Source organism: Rhinichthys klamathensis, unplaced genomic scaffold, assembly GCF_029890125.1.
Source record: "Rhinichthys klamathensis goyatoka isolate OS25496 unplaced genomic scaffold, OSU_Roscu_1.1 h1tg000064l_1, whole genome shotgun sequence".
Lineage (NCBI taxonomy): Eukaryota > Metazoa > Chordata > Actinopteri > Cypriniformes > Leuciscidae > Rhinichthys > Rhinichthys klamathensis.
In genome coordinates, this window is record NW_026606607.1 from 357,750 (window position 1) to 384,153 (window position 26,404).

A 26,404-nucleotide genomic window follows, 5' to 3' on the forward strand; every position below is an offset into this window, starting at 1 on the left:
TACAAAATGTTGCTGTGTATAAATTTTTTTTTTTTACAGTCTATGGTATAAATACACAAATGTGTTTGTTACCCAGGGTTAGGGTTAGTTTGGTAATTTTTTTGGACAATTATTGATGAGTTGAGTAATTATTGAGTTGGCTTTTCAAAACAACACTGAAACTAGGCTACATTCACTAAGTAGATTGTTTGCTAAAAATAAATGAGACCATACAAATAAATTAATCAAATCAACTAAAAAAAATAGTTTTTTGAATATATTAATTTGGAAAATAGATTTGTGAGCTTTATAATTGTTATTATCAGTATTAATAATAAATAATAATAATTATATTTGTTTTTGCTTGATCAAAATATTTAAAAGGGCCATAAAAGTACCAGGTTTTCTATTTTTATTTATATAGGCTACCATTATGAAATCAAGCATTAGAATCAGCACATGGTCTCATCTGTCCGTCATGACGTAAGAAGGGCGGGACTAGAGGATCTCCACCAATCAGCGAGCGTTTTATTTGTCAGATTGGTTTCCGGTGTAATCAAGATGGCGCTTCGGGAGCTGAGCTCGCTCGAGAGATTTCTAGGATTAAAAAAGCCAAATAAATACAGCACGCAGGGAGGCAAAAAGGTGAATCAAGCGATGAACGTGATATACTTAAGTTAAGAGCCTGTATTATATTTAAAGATAAGTTTGTGTTGGGTAATAATTATTAATAATTTGACATGGATCGATTGAATGAATGACTGGTGTAAATCAGAGGGAATATTACTAACGTTATACGATTTTAGTATAGTTACCATTTTCCATTTATCATGATTTAGCAGCATTTTGACATGAATATTTCATTGATTTCATAAGTTCATAAATAAATGTTAATGTTAGTAGCCCAACTGACAGATCTGTGTTGTTGTGTGACATCTGGAGCACCAAAGACAGACATACAAAATATTACTAATAACTTAACTTATGTATTTTAGATAACAATGTTAGAGAGTCGTTGGCACATAAAATATATTGGATGATTTACAAATTTACAAACAAAAAAAACACTCTAGGCTTCAAAAAGACCACATGGCCATTTTAGCTAACTTGTATTGCAGCATGTGGATCCCCAATAGTAACAATTATAAATACTTTAGACAATTTTAACAAAAGTCATGAGCACTTTTAGACCCACCAGGTGTATTTGAGGCTCATACATTTGCTATGTATTTCCAAAGAGAAAAGGTTCAGAGGTATCCCAGAAATTGTATTATATTGTCCCCAAACATTTGATTTGAACTTTACTACAGACACTGAACACTATTATTTGCATTCATACCATTAATAATGATGCTCATAATAATAACAATACAAACATATTGCAATACAAAACATAGTCCCATTTAAAAAAAAAATAATGGAGATAAGTTAAACAAAAAATACCTGGAATGCTGTCAGCATCAAAAGTATGTTCTAAAATAAAGATTTTTTAACATATGTCATATTGTTTCTTTGTAAGATTAGTTTATTTATTTTTATGTAAATCTGCAAACATGGCTGCAACACTTGACAGGTTGAATATTGGGATTGATAAATGTGTGTTCGGTCAACACTGTAAATGTCATATAAAGTAATGACTCTTCATCAGCCTCAAAACCATGTGCAAACATCATTATTAGTTCATAAGCATGAATTTTATGAAACTCAGCAAAACCCTTGATTTGGCAAATTTCTTGACAGCTGAAGTTACAGTTTTTCTCAGTCGCTTTGGTACATTTCTCAGATCAGAATTGAAATTCTCAAAACTACCTGTTCAATCTTCACATCATTGTGTCACTTGTGCACATCAAAAAAAGCAGTTTCTCATTTCTTTGAACAAGTTGCAAATGCTTTGGTACATCCATGCAAATGATTATGTAAATTCTCTGCTGTTTCCTACATTATCAATTGCTTATGTCATGTTGATCAAAATGTATTATAATGGGTCTATGTTGAATTGTCTCACCCCCCACAACATTATTCATAGCATTAGTTCATAGCATAAGTCCTTACATGCAAAATGGTTGAACAAGTTGTCATAATCAAGCATATTTATATACATTTTCATTAGACTTTTCTTCTAAATCTGTCCTGTTCACATTTCTACTTTTTTTTTCTTTTTTTTTATCTTTGTTCTTTGAAGTTCTGTCTTTTCCTTTCTGTATCGCAATGACATGGTTTGTCAACAAATTACAGTACAAACAGTAAAAGCGTAAATGTGAATTTTGTCCAGTCTCTTGCAATCAAACTCCCACATACACTAAGGTGTGTAACCTACAATTTACAATAATTGTCATCAAAACTTTAGTCAAGTCAAGTCATCTTCATTTATATAGCGCTTTTAACAATGGAGATTGTTTCAAAGCAGCTTTACAGAGATAAACATACAATTTACGGTAACAGAGATTGTTTTGGCTTTATAGCGATTTTTGAATAATGTTATTTCCAGCTAAAGTTAGTTTTGATTGATTCACTTCCAGCAAAATTATCATTTGTTATTACATTAGGGGCCACTAAGACGACGCCGTTCTCTCTAAACAGACTTTAAACGCGAACCTGTGACCTGATGGCGTTCACATGCGCAACTTTAGCCATAGTTTACATCATAACATCCCTCCAGAGTACACTGTTATATTGACAACATGACTAAGCACTTTGACTGTCTTATCCGTACACAAGGACTTGTCATTCTGATGGCACTGCCATGTTCATTGACACAGATATTTACTTTTGAGAGATGAACTAAGGATTTTGAGTAAGAGACTGGCTTTTGCAGGTAATTGTTTTGAGAAATGCACTTACTGTTTTACAAATGTTGAGGATGATTCGAGAAATGTACCAAAGCGACTGAGAAAAACTGTAACAGCTAGCCTAGTTAAAAAAGTTTATGTATTATATTTTAAAATGTAATTATGTAGCCTATTAAATTCCATATTGTTTTTTTCTCCTGTTTTTTCTGTTCCTCTTATTTGATGAATAGATCCATGCTTGTTGATTGCTTTCATCTGGATAGTAGGTTTTTAATATTTATTCATTTATGTGTCCAATTGTAGGTCCCTGTTCTCCAAAACAACAACGGACCGGCATTGATTGGTCTGGTCACTATAGCATCCCATCTGGTCCATGAGGCCAAGAGAGCTGAGCTGCTAGGAGACAGCGCTGAACAGAGAGCCGTGGTCCAGCAATGGATCGAACACAGAATAACACGACTAGACAACTGTTCTAAAGAAGAGGTCAAAGTTATATTGAAGGTAAGATGATGATGACTAAGGGTTAGGCTAAATGGTTCCTGTATTTATAATTTTAAAAAAGGGCCTGGTACACATTTTTTGCTGCACAGTGTTTTTTTGTTGTTGTTTTTTTGTCTAACAATGCTTCAGACAATATAAAGATTTAATGTGAAAGAACTGTGAGAGATATATTTTAAATAATATTTACACTTAAATGTTATTCCGCTAAATTTCCACACATACAAAGTGAGGAAAAACTTAAAGGAGTCATAATGTAGTATTAACTTTGATACCCACGCTCTATTATAGTCATTTCATGCCCTTCTAAAAAAGAAAAATTGGAAAAAAATAAACAGAGAGCTCGTTTGACCCTTATTTCTGAATGCATTATTGTCTCGCGAGATCTGATGCGAGGTTTTGGCTGTCGTGGACGGTCATTTTAATAATGCAAATGAGGGGCGCGTTGATTGGTGGCAGGAAGGAGGGGGCTTGACACCGCAGGTAACTTCAGCATATCATTCCAAAAAGAGATCATGGAGCAAGTTGTTAATGAACCCGACCTGGCCGCGACCTACGGGATTCAACCGTATATGTTTGAGCCAGACTCTGAACCAGAGCTGGAAACGGAAGAGGAACAACAGTCAATTGAAGGACGTCTACATCAACATGTCTCTGAATGGTAAAGACAATTTTTTTGACTGAGACATACATTAACATCAGTAACGAGCTAAAACGTTTTTTTGCTATTTTCTCCCACATAAGTTTAGCTTTAATTTAATGTAGATTACATTAACGGAGATGTAGTCTACTTTATTTTCAGCTTACAGTGGTTATAGAGATTAACATTTGCTATAATGTGTTGTTTTTGCCTTTTTTGACGTTGTGGTTTTTTAGATATTTAATAATTTTTATCTGCAGACATGTAACGTTATGTTTTTCTTTATGTTTATTAATTCTTGACTGTTTTTTAAATGTATCTATCCTTATCTATTATATAAAAAAATCAATACAATGATATGTTGTCATTGTTATATTGTATACGATTATATTAAATAATAGCTGTATCATTTTCTAGTCTGTTTAAAGTGGAAAGATGTGGCTAGCATTCGTAGAGTCCATTCCCCGTGTTTACATCACATACATTAACCGCATTAGTAGTAGCTGCTATTTACACAAAATATAGTAATAAAAAAACAGTCTTACCGTTTCAAATTCAGGCAAGTCCCTGATTGTTGGAATGGCACCTTTTTACAAACGTAGCTTCGATGCCAACTTCGCCTGATATTGCCCCAAATTTGTAAAAGATTATTTTGTGAAATGTTTAGCGCAGACACCTAACGTTGAGCAAGTTGAGATAGTTGTTGGAACAGCGTCATTGAAAATAAATTTCATCCACTTGTCCCTTGTAGTTTGGTCAGTTTTGGGTAAAGAAAAAACATTAGAATGTGGATTATGACAGTCAACCACAGAGCAACTCACGTGTGCACTACGTTTCTGCATCTTTCTTGACTGAATATGATGGGGAGAGGGGCAGGGCGGGCCTCCTCTGCGGTGTCCATATATGGTATATCCGGCCCCGTCTTGACGTCAAGTCGGGGGAGAAATTGAAATCTCGTATTTGAGTGCGCGTGCACGTTGGCTAGTTTAAGAACCCTGGGGTAAACAAACGCTTCACTTTTGAATATCGGCATCCCGGCCAATGTATAATCGTTAGTCAATCATAACATACATTGATTCTCATGGAAAAGTGAAAATTGCACATTATGACTCCTTTAATATAAGTAACAAATGCAATATTAAATGCAGTGACAAATGAAACAACCAACATTATTAGAATAGAAATCTGAGCATACTCGAAGTATGAAAACTCTTTTTATGAAAAACAAACAGACAAAAGTTCAGAGAAGAATTGGTTGTATCTCTCGTTTTTGAATGTGCCTCTGGTGTGTGTGTGTGTGATTCTGAACTCTCATGGTGTTAACGTGAGTGAGTAAACACTGTGAGTAAACAGTGTTTAATAGTTTACATGTTTTTAACAGTGAATTGTTCAGATCTGTTTTCTCTATATCAAATAAGTGTTAGAATTTCACAAAATGTAAATCATTTAATTTTACAGTTTGATGCATTTTGCTGCATTTGGCTTAATGTATATACACTCACCGGCCACTTTATTAGGTACACCTGTCCAACTGCTCGTTAACACTTAATTTCTAAGCAGCCAATCACATGGCGGCAACTCAGTGCATTTAGGCATGTAGACATGGTCAAGACAATCTCCTGCAGTTCAAACCGAGCATCAGTATGGGGAAGAAAGGTGATTTGAGTGACTTTGAACGTGGCATGATTGTTGGTGCCAGAAGGGCTGGTCTGAGTATTTCAGAAACTGCTAATCTACTGGGATTTTCACGCACAACTATCTCTAGGGTTTACAGAGAATGGTCCGAAAAAGAAAAAACATCCAGTGAGCGGCAGTTCTGTGGGCGGAAATGCCTTGTTGATGCCAGAGGTCAGAGGAGAATGGCCAGACTGGTTCGAGCTGATAGAAGGGCAACAGTGACTGAAATAACCACTCGTTACAACCGAGGTATGCAGCAAAGCATTTGTGAAGCCACAACACGCACAACCTTGAGGCGGATGGGCTACAACAGCAGAAGACTCCACCGGGTACCACTCATCTCCACGACAAATAGGAAAAAGAGGCTACAATTTGCAAGAGCTCACCAAAATTGAACAGTTGAAGACTGGAAAAATGTTGCCTGGTCTGATGAGTCTCGATTTCTGTTGAGACATTCAGATGTTAGAGTCAGAATTTGGCGTAAACAGAATGAGAACATGGAACCATCATGCCTTGTTACCACTGTGCAGGCTGGTGGTGGTGGTGTAATGGTGTGGGGGATGTTTTCCTGGCACACTTTAGGCCCCTTAGTGCCAATTGGGCATCGTTTAAATGCCACGGCCTACCTGAGCATTGTTTCTGACCATGTCCATCCCTTTATGGCCACCATGTACCCATCCTCTGATGGCTACTTCCACCATGTCACAAAGCTCTAATCATTTCAAATTGGTTTCTTGAACATGACAATGAGTTCACTGTACTAAAATGGCCTCCACAGTCACCAGATCTCAACCCAATAGAGCATCTTTGGGATGTGGTGGAACGGGAGATTCGCATCATGGATGTGCAGCCGACAAATCTGCGGCAACTGTGTGATGCCATCATGTCAATATGGACCAAACTCCCTGAGGAATGCTTCCAGCACCTTGTTGAATCTATGCCACGAAGAATTGAGGCAGTTCTGAAGGCAAAAGGGGGTCCAACCCGTTACTAGCATGGGGTACCTAATAAAGTGGCCGGTGAGTGTAAATGTGCAGTAGAAAAAGAAATATTTGATTTCAGTATTACTATTGGGAAGTCACAGTGTTAAAATATAATTTAACGTATTAGCCTAACAATTTCCTAATTTGCGCTAATATTGAAATATTTAATATTTCCTTTATTTTAGTGAATTAGACCAAAACTGTGAGCCATGACTAATCTAAAAGTGAGAAATTAGGTCTTATTGCAAGTTGTCTTTTCCTTTATTTTTTTTGTCTGTATTGATTTGTATAAGAGGTGTCCAGAATCCAGCATAGATTGCCATTATTATACATTCACCCAGTCCATTTTGGAAGACTTGCATCTAAGGGTGCTTTCACGCTGGCAGTTAAAGGGTTAGTTCACCCAAAAATGAAAATTCTGTCAGTATTTACTCACCCTCATGTTGTTCCAACCCCGTAAGACCTTCGTTCATCTTCGGAACACGAATTAAGATATTTTTGATGAAATCTGAGAGCTGGATCACTCCTCCATACTAGTCCATAGGCTTCTTCAGGGATTGAACTTGCCGGCCTCGAAAAGTTATTAAAGACATCGTTAAAATAGTCCAAGTGACTACAGTGGCTCAATCTTAAGTTTATCAAGCGACGAGAATACTTTTTGTGCGCAAAAAAAACGACTTTATTTCAACTATTCATTTCCTTCTCTGTGGGCCTCGAGTCAGTTCACTAGTGTAATAGCGTAAGCTTCTGTTGTTGTACGTCACACGCATCACACACATGACCAGCGTCGGCCAATAGTGAGCCTACGTGTGACGTAGCTCTACGGAATCACACTACGTTAACTGACTAGAGGCCCAAAGAGAAGGAAATGAATAGTTGAAATAAAGTCGTTATTTTTGTTTGTTTTTGATCCAGAGTGATCCAGCTCTCAGATTTCATCAAAAATATCTTAATTCGTGTTCCGAAGATGAACGAAGGTCTTACGGGGTTGGAACAACATGAGGGTGAGTAATTACTGACAGAATTTTCATTTTTGGGTGAACTAACCCTTTAATGTGAAAGCAACTTGGACGTCAATAGTTCAACAAAACGCATGTAAGGGATGACATTGGTGATGATTTACCTTGGATACGAACCAGAGTGAGCATGCAGTGTAACCGCACATAGTGAGTGCAATCAGAACGGCAAATGAAGAGGGTTGGGAATCGTGAGAAATTTTCTCCAGTTCCACCTAACGATTGTGGTTCCGATTCCATTAAAATGGTTATACAAGTTAAGAAAATAGTAGTAAGGAAAAAATGCACAATACTCGACTCAAAAACCTCTTTTGTGTTTATTTCTTATACTTGTCAAATGAGTTTAACAGACTGGTAATGTCAACAAATTCAACATATTATTTAGTAATTTTTGCACAAATAGCCTAGTTATAGGAAAAATCAACATTTCTGCATTCTCTGGTAGAATTTGGGACTCTCATGGCTTATTGTATCTCCAGCAGTGGAGAATACCCTCTCAGACGTGTATAATATGCTTAAATGCACATCTAAGATCCAGACAGGTGAAACAGATTATATTTTTTTAAATCAGTTTGAATGATTGATTCATAAAGACTTCACTTGTTTCATTACTGGATGAATCAGCGTTTTTGAACGAGTCTCTTGAATGAATGATTCAATGACAAAATACATTTTTGAAAGCTGCAGTCTGTAACTTTTCTCTCTCTAGTGGTTAATAAACAGAGCTGCATGCGTCTTGCGAAAGAACGTTGTAGTTGGTGCTACTTCTCTCTGTTTGTCTATGACCAGTCACACAGGCACTGGGGTACTCCGCAGCGGTGCCGACCCAACTGGTCTAAAGTAGTCTGAATATAAACGCTTATTATATAGGCTTACCCATAGTGATTCAGGATAAGATAAAAACACGGTTTGGAAAATGCATTCATGATGTACTCGCTCAAAACATTTTGAACAAACAAAGTTACCGACTGCAGCTTTAACAGTCACACGATATAGGCCTACTTGTTATTTGAAGCAGATACTTTCAAAAGGTGATTTAGGTGACTATTTTGGTTGCTACCGTAGTCATCAGTGTTTATACTCTAACAATAAACTTTTATCTTAGTACTTCTGTGATCACTTGAATATTTGTAAAACAGAAATATTGATATTGTGTGGTTGAAAAGACTGTGAAAGTAAAGCTGTCTCGTACATTCATTGACAACTAGAGATGCTCCAATCAGCATTTTTGGGGCCGATCACAGATTACCGATCACCAAAATCATGATCTGCCGATTGCCGATCACAGAATGGCAGGGGAATGGGAATCTTTTATCTATAATCTAGCAGAGTTAGCACCATTTGAAGAAATGAAACTAACTATGAATTAACTGTATTAGGGGGGGGGAAAACTGTATAAATAGGCTACAGTCAAGATCTTGAAGAACCACCAAGTGTTTATTTAATTGTATTTAGAAAATGAGATATCTTAAGGCTACTGTTAGCCATCTTTCCCAAATAAGGCAGAGTAACATAAAATTATTCCAAACAAAGAGGGGTCAGGCAGACCAATACACATTAGATCAGCTTAATGGGATGGGATCAAGTTACACTTAGGCATACTTGGAAATTGTAGCCTTAATACACACTGACTATATTTAATAATTTGCAGTAAAATGTAAAACTTGTTACACCAAAACTGGCTTCTGCCACAATGGACAAAAGGACAAAACATGGCCAGTTTTCTTTCTGTTATTATTATGAACATCTGATGTAGATGAGGAACCAACTACATCAGATCCAAAACATAAAATAATGTAAGCTACTGTAAGCCAATGCAATCCTTCATAAATAACAAGGCAGAGAAAGATGAAGGCCAGACTATCTGGAGGCCAAGCAGATAGTTACCAACCCACGTTAGATGAACTTGGGATGGTATGAGGTCACATTTAGGCCCAGGCTACTTGTAAAATGTAGCCTTTTTTAATATATTAAAATTAAACAATTGGCCACAAAATGTTTCAAACCCAAACTTGCTAGGCCTCGCAGAGGACAAAATCCTTCAGGTCTCAATCATAAAAGGCAAGTTTCTCTTGATGACTATGAGAATCTCATCAATAGATAACGTTTGCAGCCGTGCTAAATAGTCGCTCACTATCCACACTTGTGCACGGTGAACAAAGATATGCTCTTGCTGCCTGTGCAAGTGTGTGAAGGGGCCTTTATTCGCCTGCCAATGAGCAAGTGGCTGTCCACTGCGTGGCATTACGGGCTCTGCTAGATATTGGTTGATCTGCCTGGGGGGTCGTATCGTGGATCAAGGCAGGTTAGCAGGCGACGGAACCCTTTATCCTCCACAACGGATAGAGGTTGTTCGTCGAGGCAAATGAATTCCATTATTCTGAACGTGATGTCTTTCCACCTCTTACTATCCCTGCTGTATGGTTCGTGTCGTTTAAAGGTATCACTCACAGTCGGCTGATTGAGGGATGGGGTTTTTGGCGTCGGCTGGTTTAGTTTCTCATACTCGGCATATTCAGTTGTTGTATGGCGTGTTCGAAGATGCCTAATCATGTTAGTGGTGTTAAAATGCCGTTGGTGGCTTCCACCTCGAGGGATTTCAGCACGACATACATTGCAAATGGCTAATTTTACCTCTTTGTCGGACACTTTGAAAAACTTCCAGACAGGAGAAGGAGAACTCATGTTGCCACTGGCAAGCTCTGCTCTGCTGTCGTGTGCCCGTGCCCGTGCCCCGCGCATGCAGGTGGAAAAAAGTTGCGCGAGTAATTTACGTCTTTGGTTTTTTTGATCGGCGCTTTTGGGGTTCGCCGATCAAGCTATTTTTAGCCAATATCGGCCGATCAATCGGAGCATCACTATTGACAACTGCTCTCTCTGGGTTAGCGGCAGCAGAAACAGATTTAAAAAGATTTGGTTTAAAAAAAAAAGTTTTTGTCATTTAGAAATAAGATTGCGTGGGTGTTTGAATCGTGATTGAGATTTTTTTAAAGATTAATTATGCTGCTCTATCTTATACTCTCTCTTTCTCTGCATTGATATCTGACACCAGAACCAGTTTCAGAACCGAAACTTAGGAATTTCGCACGGTTCCGGTATTTAAAAAAAAAACACTACCGGTTCTGGATAAGAACCGATTCTCTGTTCCCAACCCTACAAATGAATGGTTTGCAATCCGCTGTCCTCAAAAGAGTCTGTTTGCAGATAGCAGGATAATATGACACCGCATTCATGTGGCACCAATTCAGTAAACCCAAGTGTCATTTACTCTTCTGTGCATAATATCACCAAATGAATAAAAAAACACTACAGGTGAAACTCGAAAAATTAGAATATCGTGCAAAAGTTCATTTATTTCAGTAATTCAACTTAAAAGGTGAAACTAATATATTATATAGACTCATTGCATGCAACTTGAGATATTTCAAGCCTTTATTTGTTATAATGTTGATGATTATGGCTTACAGCTTATGAAAACCTTTTCACAATATTCTAATTTTGAATTAGGGTTTTCATAAGCTGTAAGCCATAATCATCTAAATCATAACAAATAAAGGCTTGAAGTATCACAATATTAGTAATGAATAATATATTAGTTTCACCTTTTAAGTTGAATTACTGAAATAAATTAACTTTTGCAGATATTCTAATTTTTCGAGTTTCACCTGTATATTGACATGCGTTCTGTTTTCTATCATCTGCTGTGCACGTTTGTGATGACGCAAGATGAATGCAAATGCACCAGGGTTCGACAGAATCAAGTTGTGTGAGAAACCAGACCAACACTGCGGGGGGAACCGGGAACAATCACACTCTGACTCGGACAGCAGCAAACAAGCAAAGCAGTGTAAATGCCCCCTTAAACATATTAGAAATATTAAAGCACCGTCCTCTAATTTATTCCGAAGTGTGAGACCGAAGAAAATGCCACTCCAAACTCAGCATATATGTGGTCACAATGGTTTCTCGATAACATCTGCACTGCAGTCTGTCAGATGGGCTTTAATTGACACGCTGAGGGTAGCAGGGGTCACACGCTGTCCTGCGATCAGTTCAGAAGGGATTAAAGGTATAAAACGTCTGTCTGTGGACAGTGAGAGGCAGTCTCGTTAACACAGGCACTCAGCGGGATGGACGCCTCTCGGCGGTAGCTGTCAGTGTGTCCGAGCATGGGTCTAGAGCAGAGCGCTGCTGATCGCTGGTTAATAGTAGCAGTTTAAACAGTAATGAAGGGCTGATGTAATGCCCACGGCACGCCACTGTCTGACCAACTCACAGCACTCTGTAAGGCAGGATCACAACATTTAAAGCAGGAGAAACAGGAGTCCTGCAGCCTACAGGAATAGACACTACAGTAACAACAATACTCAAGGGAGAATTTACAATGACCAGGATAAAGCTCATCCTTGATGGTGGATTTGAAGATAAGAAAAGACGAATCGACTGTAAGAGAGAGCTTTGTTTTAGAGTAAAACTGTAAGTTGGGTAACATCAAAGCCCCAGTCTTCTAAACTCTGCAAAAAAAAAGAAGCATTCCCTTTTCAGTATACTGTATTTTAAAAATAATTATGTAAAATCCAAATAAGATTTGCATATCTTAAGGAATTGAACAATGTTTTTAATGCTTGTTCAATGAACCTAAAACAATTATTCCCACATGCACCTGTGGAACAGTCCTTTAAGGGGTCATCAGATGCAAAATTCACTTTTATATGGTGTTTGCATATACATGTGTATTTGCAGTGTGTGGACACAACCACCATACAATGAAAAAAAATCCATTCACTCCTTTCTTTTTAATCCTCAAAAAGCCTAAACACTCTCAATAATCAAGCCGTTTGGATTTTCTGAGTAATAGGATGTCATATTGCTTATGCTCCGCCCACGACCGCTTACGGACTGTCCTGTATTAGCATATTTCTGCCCTCAGCCATTTGTATACTGTCCGCCAAGGCAGCACTTTACGTGTCTTGTGTCGACACCCCCCACGGAAGAGAGGGGTGGGGTGAGCAGTTGCTTATTATCATTTAAAGAGACATGCACCGAAACGGGTCGCTGTGAACAGAGCTGTTTTTGAGGAGGTAAAAAGGGTGTTGTTTTACACAACTATTGAGGAATTTTAACCAAAGTATGTTACAAACTTTATATGAAGACCCTAAAGAATCATACCAACTTGTGGAAAATGTGCATCCGATGACCCCTTTAAGACACTAACAGTTTACAGGCGGTAGACAATTAAAGTCACAGTTCCAATAACTTAGGACATTAGAGACCCTTCTACTGACACTGAAAAACAGATGCCATGGGTCCCTGATAGAGTTGGGAACCTAGAACCATTTCTTATCCAGCACAGGTATTGTTTTTTGAAAAATACTGGAACGATGCAAAATTCTAAAATTCCAAATTACGCTTCTGAAAAAGGTTCTGGTGCGGTTTGGGCAAAGCAGTGGGAGCGTATCCTTTAATAGCGATCTCTCACCTCATGAATATTCATTTTATTGCACACCGCTTCCAGGAGTGCAACCACTTAACGCAGTTCAGCACTGAAAAGCCCTCGTGCTACTCGTATACGCTTTGCAGGGGCGTAGTTTAACTGAATAACTGAATTTTTAGCTCCAGAGGCTTCCTAAAGCTCAGCGGTTGTATGCACTGTAAAGGTAACAAAGGTAATGATAGCGTTTTAACGTAAACGATTTTACCATATCAATTCGAGTGTGAGTCCGATGAAAAATTTAAAGAACTAGTTATTCAACCCGAGCCTCCATCGCAAGGACGACTTGAGCAGGACGTTTCTCAGTGATCCGCTACTCAGTTGGACGTTCATCTTGATGTTGCAAGTGTAATTCCTCACCATCAGTATTACCAAGTGTATGTCTATCAACAAACCGATATCATGATATTGGTAGTGTGTTGGTATTACCAATGGTCATTTTTTGTAATATTATAAACAAATCTTGCGCTATCCTTTATCATTTCTCAAAATAGTAAGCTGATTAGCAGAAGTATTTCAGTAAGACATTAATAACATGAGTTAGCCGGAGACATAAACAGTATTTTGAACTGAGCAAGTCGGTCTAAATAAAGTGGGTACTGACCCATCTTTAATGGATAAGCTTTTTGTAAAAGAGATTTGAGAAGCAATCATCAGAAGGATAGACTGCTGTTGTATCGTTGTGATAATTTTAAATAAAAATTAAAAAATGTTATTGTGTTTACACAAATAAAAGTAGTTGCGAATGATGTATTGTTATTTTCTGTATGACCAGAAATGCAGTATTTTAAGTTGTTTCCACTGTTGAAAGGAAAATGCAAGTGTTCACGCCCGCACCTCCATGCCATGCAGTGCGCGCGCACTCCGCACAAACCCTTGCTTGGATATGTATGGAAGTAAAATAATGTCAAATGTTTTTGAAATAAAAAGCCTGTTGAATTACACTACTTGAAAAAATAGGCATTGCATTAACCATGCTTGCATTTTAATTAGTGCTGGGCAACGATTAAAAAATTTAATCGCGATTAATCGCATGATTTTCTTGCGATTAATCACGATTAATCGCATTGTTACGCGCAAAATTGAATAATGAATTCTAAAGTAGTGTATTGCGCACTTTTGATTTAAATGTACTGCTACAAAAGTGCAATAACATGTGGTTGGCAAAAACTTAAAACAAATAAGGTGCTTTTATACCAGCAGTATTCCCTTTACACAGTATCAATAAAATATTTCTGGTAAATCTCAACTTAAACATTAATGTAATCAAATCAAATATTTAAACAAAGCTATTTGCCACTGCCAGGGCATTACCTTTTATCTAGCTTGTTAAAAGAGTCCAGTTTTCTTTTTTTCTTTTTTTCTGAACAGGTATCTTGTATCAGGGAGCAGCAGAAACAGTCTGTAGTCAAAAGGTCATGATCACTACAGATATAAGTCGACCAATGTTACTTCTCTGATAGCAGCTTAGGTTTGGTCATGGCATGCCATGGTTTCCCACGTAAGATTACATTAAACAGAGGTAAAGCCCAATTTATACTTCTGCGTCGAACTCATGCCGTAGCTGTGTAGCGCGTGTACCCTGACGTGCATCTCTCCAAATATGTAACGTCAATTCTACGCGTACCGCAAGCGCTGTGATTGCTAGAACCGCTCCCCGGGTTTCACACTCTCCCTCTGCATGTGTAATTGCGCGTCAACGCGGACAACGACGCAGAAGTATAAATGAAAACCAACGCGTAGTCTATAGCGTAGAGGCTCCGGCGTAGGTCCGACGCAGAAGTTTAAATCGGCCTAGAGTGAGGTGAAGTGGTCGAGCACAGGTGCAGCGACAAGCGGGTGCGTTCCTGTGAAACTGTTGCGATCATGCTCGCCTCACGCACGCGCCCGCGCGTTGCCGAAGTGGAATTATCTAACTTTTTGTACACGACGCGCAGCACAAATCATTGGAAGAGAGACTGATCCTCGGCTCGCTGTTTGTGAGTTTCCAGAATCTAAATAGATATCCGGACATCAATAGGAGGGAATTCACATGGCAGAGCATCCCCGCTAAACTAAACGCAGGCCTATCAGGTAAAGTTATGTATAATTTTTATGTAAGTTAAAAAGGCTACAGCTGCGTAGCGCACAGAAGCCGTTGCCATGGTTACTATCCATAGAGCGCCTGTCATTCACTCGCGGAGCGCTGTCTCCCTTTCTGTTCACCTGAGAGAACCTGCCAAAGCCTCTCCACTGCTTGTTTGGGTGGGTTATTTGCTGGCTGACCAACATCCCACCCCTCCTGTGATCATGGTTTGACTGTAGGCCTATGTGTATTCAGAGCCAGTGAGCAACGGACTTTCAAAATAGAAAAAAAAAAAACTGCGTTAACGCGCGATAAAGAAATTGTCGGCATTAATTAATAAATGCGTTAACGCGATAATAACGCGTTAACTTGCCCAGCACTAATTTTAATGCATTGTATTTTTAGGGCTTGCATTTTTATGGGCTGAAATTCAACATGGTTGAATATTTAAGCTGTGAATATTTCAATTAAAAACATTTCAAACACATTTTCATTATTAAAAATTCAATAATCCATATTCACCATTCATATTTCATTTCCAAAATATTCAAACTGTTTAAAAATACAACCAATAATATTCAACAGGCAATTTTCGGTCCATTTTATTTCGCTTTGCAAATTCGCTTCCACAAATTCAGTGGTTCAAATTCGACAGTAAATTCAACATTGATGTCCAGGAACTGCAGGAAAAGCAGAAGATTGCCGAGCATACTCTTCATCTGCTGTTAGTCGACCTCACCAGCAGGGGGTGCAAAAGCGCGTGTTGTTGACGAAGACCAGCAAAATTAGAGCAAGTCATTCATTCATAAAACTCATTTACAGCAATGTAAGTTTATTTGTGATTATTATGACGGCTGTTTTTGTTAAATTCGGTGCCTTCACGGTTACTTTTCCTGTGTAGCCTACATGCATATTTCTCTACCGTGAACGAGATCATAATTTTATTCCCCGATGCGGATATACAGATCCAATGTTAAATTTTTGAGGTTGACATATATTTCTCTTGGTTGTTAAGTTGCCTTAACTTTATATTGTGGCGATGTGCTGCATGCAGGCTATTAGGGTTTCCCTCAATACTTCAGGATTCCCATGCTGGACATATACGCTTAACGAAGCTTAATGGACTAGTGATGTAAAAGTCCAAACTCACAGGCAAGCAGAAGGACTCAGAATAACGCGCACAGCTAAGCGTTTCCCAGTGATAGAATGGCATTAAGTTGGCTTGATGTTGGACATTCGCACATTTAGGGACCGTCTCTAAAGTGTATACGACTTTGGTATACACGTTTCTAACTTCAATAGCATTTGAATAGAACGACTTACAGTCATAAAACCAACTGTAACTGTTCATGTAGTGTCAGGCATAATGCGCACCCTTTGGATTTTTTATATTTATTCAAATAAATTTAAGTTTGCTATTGAAGTTAGAAACGTACATGCCAATGTTGTATGCAACTTTAGAGACGGTCCCTAAATGTGCGAATGTCCAATGTCAAGCCAATTTTACATTTAGTCATTTAGCAGACGCTTTTATCCAAAGCGATTTACAGTTAAACTAACAATAGGAGGACAACAATATGCAAGTGCTATGATCCCAGTTTAAGCTAATGCAATACACGTAGGCATTTTAGGACTTTATTCATATATATATATATATATAGAGAGAGAGAGAGAGAGAGAGAGAGAGAGAGAGAGAGAGAGAGAGAGAGAGAGAGAGAGAGAGAGAGAGAGAGAGAGAGAGAGAGAATAGAAAGTGTTAGTATTAATTGATCAAGTGTTGATTTTATGCCAGTATATCACGAAACGCTCAACATGAAACTTTGCGCGTAAAGTTTATTATCTGAGTCCATCTTCTTGCCTGTAGTAGCCTATATAGTAGCCTACAGCCTACATCTCCAACAAGGTGCAAGATTGGTCTTTCATATCACTGTATGTGTTAAGCGTTTTGTCCCAACGGAAAGGGTATCCTTGAGTATGAGGTATTGAGGGAAACCGATTATAATCCCGTTCATGGTAGAGAAAGCTGATGACATGTAGAATACACAGGGAAAGTAACAATGAAGTTATTGAATGAAACATAAACACAGCTTTTATGTGTTTATCATCTTTTCCGCATATACTGTCAGATAATCATTTCCATTTTATGAATGAATGTCTTCGTCAACAACAAGCGCTTTTGCACCATCTGATGGTGAGGTCGACTAACAGCAGATGGAGAGTATGCTCGGCAATCTTCTGCTTTTCCTGCAGTTCCTGGACGTCAATGTTGAATTTACTGTCGAATTTGAACCACTGAATTTGTGGAAGCGAATTTGCAAAGCGAAATAAAATGGACCGAAAATTGCCTGTTGAATATTATTGGTTGTATTTTTAAACAGTTTGAATGTTTTGGAAATGAAATATGAATGGTGAATATGGATTATTGAATTTTTAATAATGAAAATGTGTTTGAAATGTTTTTAATTGAAATATTCACAGCTTAAATATTCAACCATGCTCAATTTCAGCCCATAAAAATGCAAGCCCTAAAAATACAATGCATTAAAATGCAAGCATGGTTAATGCAATGCCTATTTTTTTTCAAGTAGTGCAATTCAACAGGCTTTTTATTTCAAAAACATTTGACATTATTTTACTTCCATATATATGCGTCAATATCTTGTGTCTACAGTTTACAGCCTACGGTTTATAAACTGAGGAGACTGATTGCAAAACCGTGTTTTTAGTACACCGAAGGTAGTGGGAGGGAGTGTCTGTTGTGAGTTTAGGGGGCACGAGAGAGAGAGAGAGACTTAGAGAGAGAGACTGAGCTACAAAAACCCGCCGAACTGATCCGAAACCAGCCCAATTTTTTATCCACACACCTAAACTCATTTTTGCCCGCAAAATAGATTGCAAAACCGCCCAATCTGCAGGCTGCGCCGCTTAACTGGATGTCGCAGCAAGGGATTTGCTAATATTCAAGGATTGTTGGATATGGTATCGGATCATATTTTTTTTTATGATCTAGAGTTCTAGAGTTCTAAAGTTCTGGGCCAGTATCGGCACGATACCGATGCTCTGGATCGGATCGGGACATCCCTCTAGTGATTTCACACTTTAGACCCCTTAAACTGGACCAGAAGGTAAACCAAGGGGAAAATAACCCAGTTATCATGTCCTTTTTTGGTCCTCTTAAGAAGTAATGGGGTCTCCTCTGTGTTCATATTGTTACTCTTTGGATCTAGTCCAATTCAGTGGTTGATGGCTGAAAGCGAACCATACTCAGACCACCTCCTAAGATCAGGGCCGTTGCTATTAAATTCTGGGCCCCCTGAAAAAGCATTGATGTGGGCTTCTACTCATATTATATATGGTATAAGATATGGGCATGGAGGCCCACATCTGGTGCCATGTAACCTAATAGGGATTTCTTACAAAATAACAATATAAATGTTGTTTATGTATATATATAATATTATATATAAATATTAGATAATATAAAAATGCAACCATGAACTGCGCTCTCCATGATGACGAGGAAATATCAGCAAAGGATTAATTGATTTCTAGCCCTTGCATTATCTTTACTACTAGATATATTTATGGAGATGATATATAAAAACCCGCCCTGTACAGCTATGAACAGCTGTTCGGCCGAGCTTTCGATGTTGTTATGGAAAGGCCGAAGCTGATTGATTTTTTTTTTTTTTTTTTTTTCACATGACCTGGCGCGCCTGGAAAATAACATACCTACATTTCCTACATTTGAAATAAAGAACGTGATCGGCCCCTAAAGGGTTGGGTCACCAAAAATGATAATTATGTCATGATTTACTCACCATCATGTCATTTCAAAGGTAAACTCAACCATACTTGCTTTTTATTAAAAAATATATTCATGAAAGTATGTCCTACGAGTTTGTAATGACACGAATGTGAGTAAATGATGAAAGAAGTATCCAAAAATCCAAAAGTGGATTTTTTTGTTGTTGCGCCAGACAATCTAAACCGTAGTAGACACTAGTTTTAATACAATCATATCACTTTGTACAGTTGTGTGCAGAACTGTGTTCAATGTTAAGCTTCATTTCAGAGAGAATATATAAACCCCTAGGCCAACGTCTCATAACTCAACACGGTGCAGCGTAACACAGAAGTGTCTGTAGGCTGTCCATCCACTCTTTCTCGAACAGAGCAACTGTGAGTTTGATGTGAAACTTTCCAAAGCCTGGATACTACAGCGGGGGTGGTGTGTGTGTGTGTGTGTGTATAGGTCTCAGGGGACAGGAGGAGCATCTTCAGCACTTGTGCACAATACAGCACATCGTCTTGAGGGCTAATGGAGGCAGTGAACAGTGTTCAGATGAGCCACTCTTTTACACACACTCAGACAAGCACACGCACTTGTCTGCCTAAACTCCGTCAATCAGAGACCCTTAAAACTACAATATATATTACAATTAATTTTACCTTCACTGAAGTGTTTGAATGCCTCTAGCCTTTAGATGGTCATCCATTCTCAATTGGCTTTTTTAATGCAGATGGATCCAGTTTTAAAGTAGATCAGATGAGTCACTTTTAAAGCCCTCAAAGCAATAAGCCACAAACAGGTTGTGCAGTGGTTTTACTACAGAAATTGGTGTTCTTAAGCACGACATACAGTGGACCTTTACTTAACTAGCGGAAAACAGAAAGATGCCATATAGCAGGGAAAGAGACAATGGCATGCAATTTAAATATGCAATTAACTAACATCTCCTCAAAGGGGTCAATCTGATAAAACCACATGTTGATGCAAATAAACCAGTAGTGGTTAGATTTTAAATTGTTGCAAAGTCTAGTTTGTGCTTATTTTATTCGCAATCTGGAGCCCTGTTAAACTGTAAAATCTCTTAAGACACAGTAATGCAATCTGAAATGCACTTTCTGTAAAGCTGCTTTGAAACAATATGTATTGTGAAAAGCGCTATACAAATAAATTTGAATTGAATTGAACATTAACTGGAACAATGGTGTTTTAATATTACCATTGCTTTTATATGTTGGTGATCGTAATATACTATTCGTGAACCAATTGTCATGCGCTAGTGTATCGTATAATGTGCTTTGTTTAAAGCAAGCTGTGAGACTGTCAGTGTTAAATGCATCTCAAGTTTTATTCCTGTTCTTTTGCATGATGGTCAGAAGCGCTCCAATCATTTTTGGCAGCACAGCAGGCCCAGAGTCACCTCATTTTATACTTCCCTTGCAGGAACTTAACCAATACCTGGAGGATAAAGTTTACCTGGCTGGGAACATCTTCACCCTGGCAGACATCCTCATGTATTACGGCATTCACCACATTGTTGTAAGTCCCTCAGCGGTGAACTTCAGTCGTTTGAGAGAAGTGATGCAGAGTTCCAATTAAAACAGTAAGACGCTTCAAGCACAGGAGAAACCTGACACAGCAGAAAGATGAGACGCATAGTGCTGTCATTTCCCAGGACAGCAGCCAAGGAAGTTTAAGGAGCCTGAAGGAGCCCATTGAGACCGGAAGAGAGGGATGAAATGAGAATTAGAGAGAAAGAGAGTAGAATATCACATCTTCACATGTCAGTGCTTATAATTGACTGACTAATGACTGACAGAAGGCAATGACACTAAGTTTAAGTGTGTCACTAAGTTTAAACTGCCTGGAGATAAAGTCAGTTAGACATAGTGTCTAAAAAATGTATTCACCACTCTGTAGATTTCATGCTTTACTGTTGTAAAACATTGAACAACAAAGGAACTTGTTTGGCATTTGTCATGTCAAATTGAATACTAATGCCTGCAAAAAAAATAGAATTTTTTATTTCAGGATTCTTTGATGAATAGAAAGTTCAAAAGAACAGCTTTTATCTGAAATAGAAAGGTTTTATAACATTAAACACTATCCTTCAAAAGTTTGGGGTCAGTAAGAATTATTATTATTATTTAATAATAAAAAAAGCAATACTAGGATGAATTAAATTGATCAAAAGTGACAGTTAAGACACTTATAATGTTACAAAAGATTATATTTCAAATAAATGCTGTTCTTTTGAACTTTCTATTCATCAAAGAATCGTGAACAAAAATTGTACATAACTGTTTTCAACATTGATACTAATAATGAATGTTTTTTGAGCATCAAATCATCATATTAGAATTATTTCTGAAGGATCATGTGACACTGAAATTTAACATTTAATTTAATATTCAACAATAATATTGATCTGCCTGTATTGACACTATAATACAAGAACTGAACTGAGCTGGACGATGATGACATTACAGTTTACTCCAGAGCGGTTATATATTTATAAATGAACTAAATTAATAACTTTTTTTCAACCAAAAAAAAAAGAAACATCACTGAACTTACTTAAGCTGGACTGTGACGTTTTTTTCTTCTGGAAACAAACTTTTTTGCATTTATATTCCTGTTATCTCTGTAAAGCTGCTTTGAAACCATCTGTATTGTAAAAAGCACTATATAAATTAAAGTGACTGAAGACTGGAGTAATGATGCTGTAAATTCAGATTTGATCACAGGAATACATTTTAAAATATATTCACATAGAAAACAGTTATTTTAAATTGTCATAATATTCAATAATATTATTTGTATTTTTAATCAAATGAGTAGACATAAAAACATTAAAAATCTTAACGTTCCCAAAACTTTTGATCGGTAGTGTAATTGACACATTCTGCCATATTAAAGAGAGTGAATACTTATGGAAGGTTTTTGTTTGACATTTTATAGTTGTATAAAAGGCTGTATATAATATAGTATATATAATGTTGCAATTATTTTAGATAAACTCTTAAACAACAAAGCCTAATGGGGTAAAAGCTTTTTGTAGGCACTATATTGGATGTCTCTGTAGTGTTATACACATTGGTTTTACCTTTAATGTTCACCATCTCATGTTTGTCCTCACTTCTTCTTAGGTGGAATTGTCTATACTGGAGAAAGAGCATTATCTGAATGTCACCAGGTGGTTTGATCACATCCAGCACTATCCAGGCATACGACACCATTTGCCTCCTGTGGTGGTTCTGAGGAACAGAGTTTACCCGAGTGGTCACCACTGAAAGTTTTGATAACTGGGATGTCAAATAAGCAAGACCTTAAGGTCACCGTATCAAAGCTCAACTAACACACAGAGCTGTCCCTTTGCGTTTTACTCCACAATCCCGACGATAACCCAAACAGCCAGGACAAGTAAAGCTGGTCTTTTTTGTTTTGTGTTTTTTGCAAGCTGGTTCATGGCCACTAGTCATGTTTTTTTATATGTTAATTTTGCATGAGTGAAGTTAAATTCATGTGGATTAGAGTGACTCAATGAGAATAGTGACTGTGGTGTTAATGGTACAGCATTTAATTTTAATAATAACATGAATATTTAAAATAAATACATTTATTAATTGCTTTTTCAGATAAGGTTGTCATTAATTCGACTAAGATAATATTGAAAGAAATGTCCAACTTGTCCCTAATGCTGCTTTTGAACCCACACAAATCTTCCCTCATTTGTCATTTTCTTCCGCTGTTCATCTCTTTCTCGTAGTGTCAGCGCTGGTGTGGGCAGTAGTCTGGGGTTTGACAGGATGGCATGTTGTTGCTCTGGGGCAGCGGGCAGACTACCAGCTGTAGCCACACAGACAGCACTGGTGTAATCGGATTTTCATGCGCTTTTCACTCCATCCACAACCAGTGTGTCATTTTCCCCAAAATCCCCTTCTGCGGTGTCCATAGCTTCTTTAGACATGTCAAGTGTTCAACTGCTTAATCCACTTCTGTGTTATATCACTGGCTGCATCAAAGGTTTTCTATGTTCAAAATGTTTTTGAGTGTCACTGTGGAGCATAGAAGGGTCTGCTTGTGCTTTCAAGGCACAAAATGAACAAAAATGTTTTTTTCCAGTTCCAGGAGACTTGTTTCTGAGAACATAGCAGCTTCATTGATCATTAAACCGGTGACTCAAAACATCTTTTGGGAAACCAAGTGCTTCATACAATGTACAACATGTGGCCAATCTGATTTAGAGCTGCTCTCTCCGTAGCCTTTATGGTTGAAAATCCTCTTCTTATGAAAGGGAGATGTGTTTTTGCACGTTTACTTATCTGCTGTGCATATGCTGACAAAAAGATCTCTCTGTTCTTTTTATTATACTTCCTTTCCTGTAAGCCTTCTTTATGAAACGTCTGCTGTTCTCAAGCTCAAGTTTGTGTTCTTTAATGTCAACAGAATGTTGTCCTGTGCCAATAAATGAAAAAGGAAAAACAGAACTATGTGTCCTTTTATTTATTTTTTTATAAGTCCTCCTTCTGGTTATATGACACAATCCATTTTTTGCAGAATTCAAAGAATTTCCATCTGACATTCAGTGTGTCCATAGAAGAACTGTAGCGGAACAAAGCAATGTGTGTTTGTGGAAGTGCAAACTGAAGAAGCGACAGAAATCTTGCAGTCATCAGAACAGGCCTTGTGACCAGATAATGGAGATATCCACAGTGGAGTCTCTGTTTGCCTGTTTATTTCTGTCTCCAGATTTAATTGGGCGGCTAATCTAAAAGAGTCTTCCCTCATCAAGATGAAATTTATCGCCTCTTTCACGTCTACAAAAGATGACCAAACCACATGTAGCAGATGTTCCTGAATGGAGGTCTTTAAAGAGATTTCAACTGAAGACTTCCACGTTTTTCAAACATTGGTTCAGGTGGCAAGAGGTTGTGTTAGCTTTAGCTCTAAGTTGAAGTCACAAAGATCCACAGCAGGAGGTATAGGACACTCCAATTAATTTGGACCTTTGTCCTCTATGCAAAGTTAGAAGGGAATCCACTCTTCATGGGCAGACTTCTTTTATTTCAGTTGCGCGTCTGCTCTTTCATTGAATTCTGGCAATTCATTCGCCTTGCATTTCTAATGAAGACAAAGTTCAAGAGGTTTGGGGCATTAGCTTTCCAATTGCGGTTTGTCTCACAGCATGCCACAAGGTCAACAAACCACCTATTGCTTTCCCAAAAGGCTCCAGGGACTTCAGGAAGAGCAAAGAGTAGCAACCCTAGGTGCACTAGGACACTTTGATTATGCCTTTCTTTTGATGCAGAAGGATCTTAGCGAAGAGACTTTAAGTAGCACATCAAGACAACTGTGTAGTACTTCTCAAAAGTTGAGTGCTGTAACAAGAATTCTACTTGAATGATCATTGACACAGCTACAGACCACAATGAATAGATAGATACACATTGACTTTGCAAGGCTGCTCTCGCATTTTGTTTGCATCATGTCCCCTGAAGTGCCTGAAGTTTTCACCAACTGTTCATTATGTCTTGTTAACAAGATAAAGAGCTGCATGCCAAGAGAGATGTGAAGCTGGGAAAACAGAAGACCCTGATTGATTCAATGAAACTATCAGCTCTGCGTGGGGCGCATTAGCGCAGAGTAAGTGGTTGTGACAGCTCCCGTGTTATCTGCACCCAACAGGAAGTGACAGTTCTACCATGCACCCATAAAGTAGGCATCTGATTGTCTACTGCAATTACATGACTGAAGCAAAACAGGAAGAGGAAAAAGTTACATGGTGGTATAACGCATCCACACAAAATTAATAGCTTTACTTTAGAATGGCGAGAAGCAAATTTAGGTAGAAATGCTCCACTTGAGGCAATGTAATTGTCAAAAACATTTGTGAGTCTGCGAATTAATATGTCTAAGAGGCAAAAGCATTTTACATATGCAGCTATGCATATTATCGTGGAATGAGGTATTCTGAGCTAAACACTGGGATCAAAGCCCTGTCACTCTTACTTAATGTGCAATGGCTCAGTAAAGAGCAGTCTTTTATCTCGTGCTTTGCCTTTGTATTACACTCTTACCTATGTTCTGCAATAAGTCGGAAGGATCGCAGGTGTGAGTCTATGTACAGAGTCTTTAAAATGCTCCTTGTTCACTTCATCAATCACAGAAGGCGTCTGATTTAAAAGGTGCTAAAGTACATGTGTGTGACCCCAGGCACCGTGATGGCACCTTAACACTGATACGGATGACAGACTTTTCCAGAAATAGACTGATGCACGGAACCCTGTCCCAGCTGTATGAAACACACTCCTGAGAGGGATATGTGTTCCTTGTGCACCATGTGTGCATTGAGACTCTCATTTAAGGGGTTATGGATTTGGCTTGAGGGTACCAGAGGGGGGGGTTAAAGACATTAAATTGTCCTCGTGGATCTTGAGAGATTAGGGGCCAAGCATAGAAAGTGCATTGGTATTCATTATATCTGTAGGAGTCTGCATTATTGTTCTTTAATAAGGGAGACATATAACAGCCCCTAGAACTGTATAACACCTTCTGCGAGATCAGGCACAAGCCTTGAGGAGAGACTAAGATTGCAAATTTGGAACCCTACTAGGCATAAGGCAGTGGTTCTGGACCCTGGTCCTGGAATAGCCTACACCCAGCACTGCACAGTTTAGATGTATCCCTAATCAAACACACCTGATTCAACTCATCAGCTCATTAGTAAAGACTCCAAGTCCCTGTCCACACGGACACGGGTATTTTTATAACTGTGACTTTTTTTACGCGGTTCGGCCGTTCCTGAAACCGAACATTTTTGAAAACCCCTGCCAGGGTGAGGATTTTCAGAAACGCCGGTTACAGTGTTGTCGTGTAGACAGTGAAACCAGGGTTTTTGCCTTGCGACGTCAGAGTGTGTGCCGTTATCCGCTGTGTTTGACGTCAGATTTGCGCTTCTGATTGGCCAATGTGGCTTTACGGTTAAGGTTTATATCGCCGCCTGCTGGCGTGGCATGCTCTTGATCGCGCTTGATAGCGTGTTTTTGCGTTTTCATGTAGACGGAGACCGAGCATGTGTGGACGGGATTTTTTTTTTAAACGCTGTAGGAAAAACTCCGGTTATAAAAATACCCGTGTCCGTGTGGACAAGGCCCAAGACCTCAGTTGGGTATGTCTAAAGAGAGACATCAAAAATGTGCAGTATTAGTTGTACTCCAGGACCAGGGTTGGAAACCACTGCTCCAAGGCACTAATGTCCTCTATACAGTATTGCATGCTCATGAACGCAAATTTGACAGCAATAATGGCATATGAGTCTATATAATATATCTATATATTTTTATATAAACTTGATCATTGTCATTTTGACCAAGTCTTGAGATTTTTTCCTTTTCAGTGCAAATTAGGAACAACGCCAACTACAGGTAAAGAAAATGGTCTGTTGGTGTAAATCAGATCTGCTCATAACCTTTG

The 26,404-nt window shown here is 38.3% G+C and overlaps 1 protein-coding gene across 1 annotated transcript; it reads left to right on the top strand.

Moving 5' to 3' along the window:
- Window positions 1-516: 516 nt before the first annotated feature.
- On the top strand, window positions 517-22,423 carry eef1e1 (eukaryotic translation elongation factor 1 epsilon 1). The gene is made up of 4 exons (XM_056249806.1): window positions 517-624; window positions 3,072-3,269; window positions 20,372-20,467; window positions 22,078-22,423. The coding sequence occupies exons 1-4, from the start codon at window positions 541-543 to the stop codon at window positions 22,219-22,221; spliced, it is 522 nt and encodes a 173-aa protein (XP_056105781.1). The 5' UTR covers window positions 517-540; the 3' UTR covers window positions 22,222-22,423.
- The last annotated feature ends 3,981 nt before the right edge of the window (window positions 22,424-26,404 follow it).